The sequence below is a fragment of the Dromaius novaehollandiae genome, chromosome 15 (assembly GCF_036370855.1).
Source record: "Dromaius novaehollandiae isolate bDroNov1 chromosome 15, bDroNov1.hap1, whole genome shotgun sequence".
NCBI classification, from domain to species: domain Eukaryota; kingdom Metazoa; phylum Chordata; class Aves; order Casuariiformes; family Dromaiidae; genus Dromaius; species Dromaius novaehollandiae.
Genome location: NC_088112.1, coordinates 11,189,079 through 11,202,471, shown reverse-complemented (window position 1 = coordinate 11,202,471; position 13,393 = coordinate 11,189,079). Strand labels below are relative to the sequence as shown.

The following is a 13,393-nucleotide window of genomic DNA, read 5'->3' as shown; positions in this document are numbered from 1 at the left end:
ATGAGAACAGGAGATGATAATTTTCAGATGGAACAATTAAAGATTGATTTGCTGTTCACTGATTATGTCACAACCAAAGCTCTGGAGATGCAGTGCCTTCCCCCCGCACCAGTTAAAGATAATCCAGAAATATGATGTTTACGTAACTCTTTGGTAGTTCTTTTTCTAGAATGTTGTTGAATGAAGTATATAAAACTCCAGGTCCATTCGTTTTGTGCATTTAGACAGGATGTTACAGGATGTTTCATACATATTTGGTCATCCTTTGACCAAAGTGAGTTACTTGTAACACACGCATTGTCAGTGGAGAACAACTTCTAGATACCTAGGGTTGTAAGTTTCTTCTAACACCACTATTCATACCATTCTTCTTCCAAGGTTGGGGGGAGGGAGAAAAACATTCTTTTTCAACAGAAGAAAGAAAATTGTCATTCGACATAGTTGGACTGCAGAATTTGTCAGAGTTTATAGAAGAAAAGTGTATTCATGGATTCGTTTGTATATAAAGCAAAAGAGAAAGAACTGGAATTGAAATGTGGATTTGTTCCCAATGTACATTTTATTGGATACCTCCCTCAGAGTTACAGGTGATAATTATTCTATTCCTACATGGTTCAGCAGAGAAGATCCACAGATTGTGAAGGAAATGGGCAGGGCCACAAGAGATCTTTGTGCAATATACAGAGCAGATTATATAATTGCATGTTTTTCATTATCTACATTATGAGATACATTGGAGCAGTCATACAAAAAGCCACAGGATCTCAGTAAGCAGGATATTCCATAGAACTACTGTAGTAGTGCATGAGAGAGGGAGGTACAGTTCACTTCAGAGACATGCCGCAGGGACTATCCTCCCCAGATGCCCACCATTTTGTATTCTATTTTCTGTGGAAAAAAAGACTCTCCTGGGAACTTAAGAACACCCTCTTGGCATATTGCTTTGTCTAGAAATACCAAAGCCAGCTCTGACAAGCTAGTCCAGATGCCAGGCTGACACAGCATTACACACAACCTAATATACTGCACTGCTTGTCAGCATTTACAAGCAGAATCACTGTCCCCAAAGAACACACGTGACACAGGTACTGAAGCATCAAAAAAAAGAAAAATAAAAAAGAAAAGAGCGCCCAGGAAATGAGAGCAGTCTTTGGGATTTTCTGACTTTGGATTTACCCTTGCAGAGAAGCCAGGCAGTCTTTCCCCACTGTTTGAGGATGTGGCATATTACAACAGACAGCACCAGCTCCCCACCACAGCTCATGGGAAGGGCAGAAGGTCTTTCACGGAGGGTTTTTGAGACTAAGATATGACTACTTTGAATCACAACAAGTGATCAAGTTATATATGAAATGGTAAAAGAGAAACAATTCAACCTTCTCACCATAAAGAAGGCCACAGTCCATCACTGGCCCCAGCACAGCTAGTTATAGTAACAGCCTACCAGCTGCTTCACTAGCCACAAGAGAAAAGAAAATGTGGTGGTTAAGAGAAAAAAAAATTGATATATATATATATATATATATATATCAATCTTTAGGCTCCCTAAGCATGGCTAGGTTCAGCTCCAGATCCTGGAATACTACATTATGCTGTAACCAGTAGCTATTTCACTGGTACTTGCAGGAAAAGAATCACAGATTTTTCATTTATAGATATCACACATGTAATTAGAGGAACCTTTAAAATATACCTGTAGTGGGACTGTTAGTTCCTGCAGAAAACAGTACTGTTGGCATTTAAGCTTACACTGGCCAAATCTCACAGACAGCATAAATCATGAGGTCACCATGCAGAGGATTAGAGAGATTGGAAGTGAAGGCTTGCTCTCAGTTTGAGGGACCGTGAAAGGCAGAGGAAGAAAGCGGGAGGGGGGAAGGAGACAGGAAAAGAGAACAAAACAGGGGTTCAGTGCAGTCACTTGGGAATTGAGATCTGCATACCTCAGAAGAAAGGTGAAAGAAGGACTTCCAGAACAGACAGAAAGCTGATATCTGCCCCACAAAGGTTCAAAAAGAACAAGGCAGAGAACAGTCCTGAAAACCCTAAGTAATGATAAGAAAAATCAGAAATAGAAGTTCATCCACCACAGTGAATTCCCCAGGGCATAGTCCAATTAAAGGGAGGGAATTAAACCCCTTTCAGCATCTTGCAGAGCTAGAGACCAATATAAAAGCCTCTGGTGGGGCCCATAATTGATGGGCCATTTATGCTAGATTGTGGCTCATAACATATATCCATCAACCTTGCCTGTGATCAGCTCTAAGGACAGCAAGGGAACATATTCCTTCAAATCCAGCAAGCGCTTCAAAGAGAAAGACATTACCAACTACAAAAGCCAGACAGATGGGTGGATGGGTCTAGACAGCCTCCTTCTGTCCCAAAGCATTACTACAATAATGCATCCAACAGCAGGGGATTCCAGACAACGAATACAAGATGCAGTCATTCTACCAGCTTATTTTTATTAACAGCTTGTCCTATCTTTATAACAGCAACAAAAACATTTCTCCCTAGCCTTACCAGGGTAGGGAACCTAAAGCAAAGCTACAGATTTCTCATTCAAGATAAAACAGAAATCAAGCACCTAGGGAAGAGGGTCTTATTTCAAAGTGAATGAACTATACTAGCTTTGGCTTTTCTTTGTAGTGCAAGACAACTGCTAAGATTATCTAAGCACTTCATCTGATAAATTTCCTGCTATAAGAGCTATAATAGCAAACTTAGAGTGAAGTCATGCCCTTGATCTCTCTTTCTGTGGAAGCTGCTGTTTTGTTTATGGATCTCTAGGTGGCTTAAGCAGCTGGGAGTGTTTTGTGTACAATAGAGGCATACAGAGAACAAAGTATTTTTGGATCTGATCACCTAGAATTGTCAGGAGCTGGACTCAGTGCCCAAGATGACCCTTCCCAATCCTATTTTTAAGGGCCACCATGCCACAGACAACAATCTGGAAGAAAGAAAATGCATAAGACAACCAGTACAGGGTCTCAGGCACAGTTTGTATATGCAAATCTATCATCTTTTTGCTGATTTCATGCCATAGTCATTCCATCTGAAAAGGGCAAACCTGATGTAATCTTCTAGCCAGCAACAACATGACCATATTTGCTCTCTGAACATCTAACAAAGACAGAATAAACTGAAGGTTGCAATTGTCCAACTGTAAAATACTTGTTTGGAGACATCTGTACATGAGCTTTCCAGCCAGATAATGAACCATTTCTGCAGACTGGACTGAGCAACTCACTCCAGTCTCACAGTCTCCAGCACAGCAAATGTGATTGATAAAGTGTACAGGTCATGCATTTAATACTGGATCCACTCACCCCAAGGTCAGCAGGAAGCATAAGTATCATCACACAAAACCTGTAGAAAATGCTTAGTTTTGACCTTAATTTTTTGCAATCAGTTGTTCTTGAAACCAACCATCAGCTCCACAGAGATGATGGGCAAGTAACAAGTCAGGCAATGTAAAATAGAAAGATTTTCACAGGATTTTACAGCCTGCTGCAGTTTCAGGATTAGGCCTGCAGTGTTTTGGCAATCTCTTTGGTTGGAGTTAGTCTTTGCAGTGGACAGAGAAAGGAGAGTGAAAAAAAAATAGCCACAAAATGGCTTCAAATACAGGAACAGAAAAAAAGGTGAGGAGCAAGACTTCATAATAAATGTCTTAGATTTGAAATTCAGAATGGCAGCCAGTGCATCAAGGAAAGGGGTTTTAATTTGGAAAGTAGTATCATTTTTGTTTGGGAGATGATGGCGCCAAAAAAACAAAACAAAAAAAACAAAAAAAAAACCAAAAAAACCCACACACACAAATCACAAAGGTTTTCCCACAGGCACCCAAATACTAGCTTAGTTCTTGAAAATCTCAATGCACTGCAAACCTCTCAAAATGCCAAAGGCTCTGCAAATTCCACAGGTATGATATGCACAGCTGAGATGGGGGAGTTCAGTGGGCATTTCCATATCTTTTTCCAATAAACTTCTATGTTTTACATCCTGGAATTTCAGCTAGTTTTTCATAGTAGGCAGTTTCCCCAGCTCTTTATTTATGGTTCTTTTACAGGGAAATATCATTATGGTATGCAGCTGGGATTTCTTCTAGTAAAGATGACTTATTAACAAACACGTAGAACTTAGGATGAGTCTGTTGCAAGTGACAGGAAAGCTTTACAGGGCTAACCACAGGCAGTCTCAGCTTATAGGCAGAGCAACTTGAGAAGAAAGGAGTGTGTGCGTGGGGGGGACACAACCCACTCACCCACAACTTCCCTAGCCTTTGAAATGATCACAAGACCTTTCTGTGGCTTTCCAGCCATTGCTCTTTCTTCCAATGTTCTTTTACTCAAGAAGCAGGCTGCAGAGTGCCTATTTGAGGCATAACATGAATCCATCAGCTACAACTTGACCTAGTGAATTCTGCAGTACTGTGCTGCAAATGCATAAGAGGTTGTTGTTACAAATGTGGGAAACAGAAGATGAAAGCTAAACACGTAAAAAAAAAAAAAAAAAAAAAAAAACCCCATGAGATAAATCATGGAGGGCAGCCCAAGGGTTCTCCATTCTCTGTATACCAACTCTTATATAGGCTGAGACATAGCACGTACATACACGTGCCCTAGAAGCAGAGGCTGTACTAGCAGCCAAGATTATGAGAGTAACACTGCAAACTGACTAATGAAAAGCAGTGCCAGGGTGAAAAGCAGGTATTTTTGGACAGGGAAAACGCCTGGAGGAATTCACAGGACAGCATTTGGGATCAAACAACCCAAGTGGATTACAGCAGTGCTCAGTTTGCAGGGAAATTGAAACAGATGCTTTCAGCTAGTTCATTGCAAGTGCCATTCCCAGGAGAATCAAACACCTTAGAAGCAGGACAGCCAATACACAGGCCTAGTATGTTCCCTGCAAATGGCAGGCAAAAAAGTGACTTTAAGGCTTCCTTCTTTGCAGCTCCAGACAAGACAGACCAGTTCAGCCCTAGCTTCTCTGCAACTTATCCATTTACAACTGGGGCAGGACTCAGAAAGAGCATTTAGTACAGGCCTAGATGCTCATACATCTTTGCATTGGTTCAGTCTGCAGTGCTTTAGTTTCTCATACTGAATCTATTGCTGCTGTTCCCAGAATTTCACATCATTAGTGGCAGAAAGTAACACTAGCACAGGTACTTCAAGAAATGGCTGTGTGGCAGTATCATCCATATAGCTTCAGGTAGTACTTGCCAGCTCCTTTTGAGCTCCCCAAGGTAAAAAGCCAGTCTACTTATAGTAAGCATTACCTCTCACCTTCAGATCCTACAGTTATTTAAGAACATTAAACACTCCCTTCCCAAGCAGAGCTTTACTATAAAGCAGCATTTAGCAGGTTCATAACCAGAAGATGTGAAAGAATTTTCTCAGCAATTGCAGCCATCTCTTGAGGGCCAGATCTCTCACTGTTTTTCCATCATCTTTATCACAATAGCTTTGTCATAAACCCTTGCTCCTTTCACCAGTCTAGAGCAATAGCTCACCTCCCATCTTCAGCTCCCCAGAAGAGCAGAGGGCTATACACCCAAGCACAGATCGCTCCCTGACCTGATGCTCCATTCTTAGGCCAAAGAGATCTGATTTTCCCCCTTCTTTTGTAGGGAGGCCCAGGAAAAGTTTATCCTTAGAGCTCCAGCACAAAGAATACCTGTTAAGCACCAGAGCACCGCTCCCATCCCTCACCATGTACCTGCCTCCCTGGATCAGCAGACTCTCTCATTGCCAGTACCTCCATACAACTGTTATCCACCATTACCACCACTTGGCCCAGGTGCAGCCTTTCACAGTATGTTTCAAACTGACTGCTTGGCTACAGCTGGGGGAGGTAATGAGGTCCCTTATTAACACCTTCAGATCTGTTTCTGGTGGGTTTATGTAATCAGCCTGTTGTAGTGCTCTTGTGAAGAGTAAGTAGCTAATTAAATACTTGTTCATCCCTTTCCACAGAATGAACTCAGCGCAAGTAAAGTTGCTCATATTATGCCATTCAGGTAGGATAACAGAATCTCCTCCTGGGGGAATTCAGTCTCTCCCTTTTTTTTCCCATCAGCAAAATGTAAATTTGTCAAAGTGGAGTCTTTCACCAGAGCTGTTCTATGTAGAGGCTGGTCTGACAGAACCAAAGAGAGTGGGACTGAAACCTACTCAGTTTTCTGACAGCCTCCACCCCCTTTCTTCACAGCTCCAAGCCAGCCTGCCACTTTGTTCATCAGCTCACTCATCATCAGATGTCAAGACCCTAGTACCTTAAGAAGGAATGATCTCAAATGATCTTCCATTTCCTTGGATCTTTACAAAGCCACTAAGCAAATTTCATTTCAGCATTGTCAAATTGAACTACTTCAATCACTTTGATTATTTTCCTTCTTGCCTTGTGTCATTCCCCTTGGAGAACAAAAGGCCTTTGTGCCAAACCACAAAACGGTTTGTGAATGCCTTCACAACACAGACTTACCATTCTCAATGTGACGAAAAACTTCTTTACTGTGGGGGTGACTGAGTACTGGAACAGGTTGCCCAGAGAGATTGTGGAGTCTCCTTTCTTGGAGATATTCCAAAGCTGTCTGGACACAATCCTGGGCAACGTGCTCTAGGTGACCCTGCCTGAGCAGGGAGCTTGGACTAGATGATCTCCAGAGGTCCCTTCCAACCTCAACTATTCTGTGATTCTGTGATTCTCCACTCCCAAGCCAGACAGGGGAGCAGGCTACTCAAGATAATCTATGCCTAGATGTGATCAGCACACAGATGTGAGTGCAATTGATACAAAGTTGATGCAGAAAGAAAGAGAGAAGTTTTTTGTGGAGTTTGCAGCCCCCGTAAAATATTTTTGTGCTTGAAAGTTCACATCAGAAATTGATCCACTCAGTCCATTGTTTAGTAGTAACTGTGGACTTCTTGGTGATGTCAATTAAGATCACACAACAGCATCCAGGAGAAACACTGTACACCTCCAGTTAGCTAAAGAATGAATGTTATTCAGCTTGTCATCTCTCAGCTTGACTGCAATGCCTAGGCACAAAGCTTTCAACACACAATTCTTCAGTTGGTACCGAATACTGCAACCCATATCTTTGGCTATGTCACAGCTGCAGACATACCATACTTGCTCTCCATGCCTTATGCTGGCTTCTCAGGCATTCATGTCCAGTTTGCAGTCACAGTGCTTATTTTCATATATGTGTTCAAATAACCCTGGACACAAGAAATCTGAAAGGCTGCATAACACCATCACTATTATAGTGCAATGCAGCTGTCTATCATAAGGGAAAAATCATCTGGGTGGAGACAACTATTTCTAGTGGTCAGCCCAGAACTGTAGAATGAACACACTGAGAATGAAGATCTTCATAAACACGCACACACACACACACACACACACACAAACAAACACACAGACAGAATTACCTACAATACTAATGCTATTAAACGGTAAAGCCAGCAAACTGAATCCAGCGCATGTATTACATTTCTTTGGCCTTGCCTTTTCTGTATCATAACATAAATGTTCAGGTATCTATACTTGAAAACCAAATATCCACTGCATACACTTGTCTCCAAAGGAGGAGGACAAAGAATAACGTATACCAGAGTTACTTACCACGCTGCTGAACGTACTCTGGAAGGAGGGAATGCAGTCACATACACTAGTTATTCACAGCATGCCTCTGGACTGTTCCCATGTAGAATATGAGTACAAGGCACTTGTTCTCTGGAGATGAGTTAGGAGGGGCCTTCCCACAGCCATCTACTATGAGAAGTTCATTTTCATTTGGCTCACAGGCATGTGGTTAATGTCCATCATCATGGTCATTACGACTATGGCAGTCATTCTCTTAATAGTCTCTTATGTCTGCTGTGGTACCAACGTGAGCCACACTATGCCACTCTTCTCACCACTTCCTTTCCTATTGGAAAATTTTGCAGCTAAAGCAGTGAATTTACTCCAGTAACAAAGCTTCAAAGCTTATCCGCAGTAACACAGACCCTTGTGGAAGGATTGGCTTCATATTATCCCCCTCCCCCTTCCAGCAATCCATCAGGCTAAGAACACTTCTGGGCAGCTACCACTGAAGTTTATTCCAAATATGAGTTTAATTTGTGTTGTACATGAAATAAACCTCCAGCTGAAACTGACCTGCTGGTATCCAGCTTATTTGCAGCTGAATAAGCAAAACAACCTTTTACTTGCTACCTGTTAGGTTGGTGACACTGATTTCCCCTGACTACGATGGTTGCAGATCTTTATACATGGAAAAGGGAGAATTCGAAGTATAGGGCTTGTTCAGGGAGCTGCTGTGCGCCGTGGAAAGTGGAGATTCAGGGTTATTTTTCTCTTTCAGATTTGCATGATTGGCTAGTCCTACGCTAAGATCCTTGCTGCTAGCTCTCCACAGTTATTCACATTTTCTCAAGACACATTATCTGGGGGAGACAGATATGGATAATTAAGTCGGAGGGACCCACTAGGACTTGTGGAGGTGACATTTGAGATATCAGCAGGAGAGAGTGTTGTGACTTTTTTTTGATGTTCAGAAGTCTACTCCTTTCAGCATCAAGTCTTTGGTCCATTTGCTATTGTCACAATTATTAAGGTCATTAGCTCCAAGGATGCAGATGGTCACAAAGTGGCCTGAAATGCATTTCTAGAACATGGGTTTGACTATGAACTGCCCCCTCCAAAACCACAAAATGTCCAAGAGACAGTTCTCTCCCAGCCCTCCAATGTGACTGGACTCTCTAAGGCCTCATCATTGTGGAAATAGGAGCATATCAGCTCAGCAAGTTTGGTTCATTTGGTAATGTTCTTACCTCCAGGACAAGAGGCTGTAGGTTCACAGTCAGGTGAGCCACTTGAGGCACCAATGTCAGACTCTCCTCCAAATGTATCCTTCAACTTCAGAGCCTTATGTTCTCCAGATGGAAAGAACAGATCTGGTGGAGCATCAGAGGTAGCCCCTCAGATCTGCCAGATAGTCTCCCACTGAAGGGAAGGTCCTAGTGCCTGCAGCAAGTATTAGATACTGGGAAGCACATCAGAGTCCCTCTATTGCCTGTCTCTTACTAAGGGGCTTCAAGGTGCATCAGAATTAGAAAGGCATCAAATCACTAAACATGATAACAACTATTAGTTTGGGCTAGGGCAGTGAAATTGGCGTATGATATGTTGCTGTTCAGATGCAGTCTGCCTCTGTACTTAGAAAATGTCAATTAATTTATGGACATGGAGCTTTTTTACCCCTCTCCTGATAGCTGGCTCATCCTCTCCCCATTTCAGTTTGTTAGCTTACTTTCTTCTGTAAAATTCAGCAGAAAAGGGACAGGCAGATGGCCCTGGGAAGCTATTGGTCAGGCAAGGAGAAGAGAAACTGCCTTTAATTGTCCACGAGAGCAGCTGGGATGTCTGAGCTAGACCTCAGCAGCTAGCCTTGGCCTAGGGAGCTCAGGAGAGCTGTAAGACACAAAGTTATGAGGCAGATATCATTTCTGTAGTGCTGGGGGACTAGCTTCAATTAAAGAAGATGGCCAACCTATAAAATCTGTAGTGCTTATAGTGTTTGGATGTTAGAAAGAAGAACCAAGAACACCAGCTTAGGAACAGGAGAAGAGATTCCATGCACATCCCTCCTGTGTTCACATACTCTCATCAAGGGCAGCTGCTGCTGTCAGTTCAGCTGAGGTGCACTATATATTAGTGTACCTGCAAGACATCTCCCTTCCATGGGCTGCATGTCTCATCAAGCCTTCTCCTTTTACAAGTGCCAAAAGGACCCATAGATAGTCACAATACGGGGAAGTTGACTTTGGTGCCTTTTCCCCCTTAATCCTCTGCAACAGTCAACTTGCAGATACCAGCCCTCTTTGACCTCTGCAACTGAACAGTGCTTCTCCAGCCCCAGAGTTTGGACCAGAGGTCTTGGCACTTCACACACAGCTGACAATTGCTATGAAGGAGGGATGTAAGGACAGATAGCTGTTCACCCTGTGAGATAGCTCTAAGCTACAGAGCTAAAAATAACAGCAGCTCCTTGAGAAATAATGCCAAGAAGGCTTGCCATAGATTAGGAGTATAAGCCTAGACACGGTTCACTTCTGAGAGACATTTCAGCATACACTGTCCAGTTCTCAATACTTTTGGCTTGCTCTGAGCACTCTCTGACTGCATTTCTCCACTCTTCCCTCACACTATGCAGGATTACAGGGTGAACATCTTTTTGCGACAGCAATGGAACGACCCACGGCTGGCATACAATGAATACCCAGATGACTCCCTGGATCTGGACCCCTCCATGCTAGACTCCATCTGGAAGCCCGATTTGTTCTTTGCTAATGAGAAAGGGGCCCATTTCCATGAGATCACCACAGACAACAAGCTCCTCAGGATCTCCAGAAATGGCAATGTCCTCTACAGCATCAGGTGAGGTGACTGAATGGGGAGAGCCCCACTGAGGTGGGGGAGGGCAGAGCTAAATACCCACTGTTCAAGCCTAAAGTGAGAAACTGGACACATCAAGCTTACCTTTGGATAAAAGGAATTGATTATTTTTTAAGTGGGAGGGCATCCAATTCACAGTCATAGAAATGTGGTGGGAAGGGACCTTTGGAAGTCTCCCATCCAACCTCTTGCTCAGAACATGACTATTGCCAACACTAGATCAGGTTGGCTGCAGCTTTGTCTGGTCAAGTCTTGAACCCTCCCATGGATGGATATCCCACAACCTTTGTGGCATGTGCCAGTGTTGCATTATGCTTCTGGGGCAGATTCCTTCACAGGAGAATCACTGAGAAATGAAACATATTCTCATTTTCTTGATCGATGTTGTTTTAGAATTTTTAATTAATTACGTCTATACAAGGAAAAAGAAAGGAAAGATCATTAACCAGCTCCTCATCTTTATATCCTGTACCTTTATATCCTGTATTAACCTGTGCCTAGGAGCAGTGGGGTGTACTGGTCCCCATTTACATGTCTAAACAAGTCTTTGTGGGAGCACAGTAATGTGATATAAGGGAAGAGATTTCTCTACAGCCACTCAAAACAGAAGAGTTTGGCAAAAGGGTGGAAACAATCTGGGAAAGTGCCGTCAGCTGCCTGAGCTTCAAGTCTCAATTGCATTAGTAGCTTCTGTTTGAAAGAAAACATAAGAAACACCATTGTTTTTCTTCATGATTAAATAAAAAGGCACCAATCCAAAAGGATTGGGCAGCCAGGCAGTACTCTACCATACACATTAGACTTCTTCCCCACACCAGTGAACAACAGCTTCAGACAGGGATAAATTTTTCTGTGCCTCATGCCTCCTTCCAGATCCCTGAGAAGGATGCTGCTTTTGAAAGGAATGGAGACCATATACCATGAACTGGGCTTCCTCTGTGGTAGCGAAGGGCACTGTATTGCTGGGTTACTCCCACATCCCCAGACTGCTCTGTCCTCAAGACTTGCAAAGATGCAGCTGTTTCTGAGAATTTTTATTTTCATTTATTTTCATTTCAGTTTTATTTGGAGAAGGGAGGGGAAAAACAACAATGTAAAAAGAGTATGGGAAATGCCTCCTTACCTCAGTAACTGAATCCATGTTGGAACAGGAGGATGTAGGTACTTTGGCCAGATGATCACCACTTACTGCTATTTCTACAATAGAGAGAAAAGACAGCATTAGCCAAAGCATTTAGAGACAGAGCGGTGGTCTGGGAAGGAATCTAGCTCCTCTCTACCTTTCTCAGTCCAAGGACTTCTGCTCATCACTAATAGATTCCTTAATATCCCTAATGTACAATTACTGGAGAAAGTATACTAACATAAGCCTGAAAGGTTTAACCAGCTGTACTGCATCAAAACTGGTAGAAGCCCATGAAAACCTGTGGTCTGAAAACTACAGCATTTCCTGACAAAAAATTAAGGGAACTGCAAAGCAGAGCTCCATGGCTTTGTCTCCGCATAATTCATGCCACTTATCCATTTATGACTAGATCTGAGAATCCATCAGTGAAGCGAAACTAATTGCACTAACTTTCCCCCCAAAAACCATCCAATCCCCCACCTTGAGTTCACTTTCAATCCCATTCACCCTTTATTTTGAAGCAATGAAATTAAAAACATACCTCACGAGCATAAAGGGGGAAAGAAAGTTAAACTATATCTTGAAGACTTTTTCACCGTATGTATATTGTAAATTCACCGAAGGTATGTGCACCCCACTGCCCACTACAATTTTGAGTGTCAGCCATGGAGAAGAAAAAGCAGCATGGAGCTGTAAAATGGAAAATAAACAGCCCACTGCTACAATGTAGACATCCTCCATCAAACACCAGGGTGGTTCCAGTCCAAAGAGCAGCTCCCTGACAGCCAAAGTAATAGAAGAATTGCCAAGCATGTGGGCTGTAGGTGGAAAGCTCACACTTCTTCATTTTTAACAATGATGGAAGATAATAAAACTGCTACCAAGTATGTCTCTCCAGTGACCTGGCAGTTAGCATGGCATGAAGTCCTGTTCCAGGTGGGTTTTAAGGAGCACAGAGGGGAAATACTGAGTCATGCTAGTTCTGAGGTTACTCTGCAAAACAGTGGAATGACAGGGGACACAGAGCAATACAATTGAGCTGATTGCTGTTTCCAAGGCAAAAACCTTTGCTATTTACAAAAAAGAACCTTTCTACCTCTGTCCTCTCCAAATTAAATTTTTGGTTCCTTTTCAAATACAGTTTTCTATAGCAACCAAAAAGAAAGAAGAGGATGGAGAGGAAAGAAGGTGATGGAGGACCATAATGTAAATGCAAAGAGTTTCCAAAAAGAGAAATACTTTTTTACTTTTTAAAAAAAGTTTCCATTTAAAGTACCTTGCCATTTTCTAACTGGCTCTTTACTGCTAGCATTTGCAATAGTCAGACTGTAGTCAAAGCTGTCACAGGAAGGTGGACTTTGTCCCAAGGAACCAAAAAAGCTCAGCATGCTTGGCAGTGGGTTCCCCCAAAATCACTGCTGAGGATTTCATTCCCCATGCCCTTCTCAGCACACACTTGTCCAATGTGTGCTCAGTATCTCATGACCTCATGATCTCATTGGAGCCACAGTCACCCCTGTTCCACATCTGGGAGATATTTGCAGTGAATTCTACCCAAGGGACTTGGCTGAAGATGTAACTGAAGGCTTATCTCTCTGCTGGTCAGAGATGGAGTCCCCTGCCAGAGAGGCAATGAGAGAAAGAAAGTGGGCAAACACTAGCTCTACTCAGATGTTTATTTTGATACAGAAAATGCATTTATTTTCATAAAATGTGAACTTCAACAGGTCACTTCTTCCTTCTTCTATGACAACATCTTCTGTCACAAAATGCTTGTAAACACAAGCAGAGAAT

The 13,393-nt window shown here is 42.5% G+C and overlaps 1 protein-coding gene across 5 annotated transcripts in view; it reads left to right on the top strand.

The window, feature by feature from the left end:
- Positions 1-13,393, top strand: part of GLRA1 (glycine receptor alpha 1) — a 60,592-nt gene that overhangs the window by 26,658 nt on the left and 20,541 nt on the right. For all 5 annotated transcript variants that reach the window (XM_064520898.1, XM_026118544.2, XM_026118546.2 and 2 more), the window contains exon 4: positions 10,232-10,455. In XM_064520898.1, the coding sequence (XP_064376968.1) occupies positions 10,232-10,455 (224 nt within the window). The remainder of the gene's footprint in view (positions 1-10,231; positions 10,456-13,393) is intronic.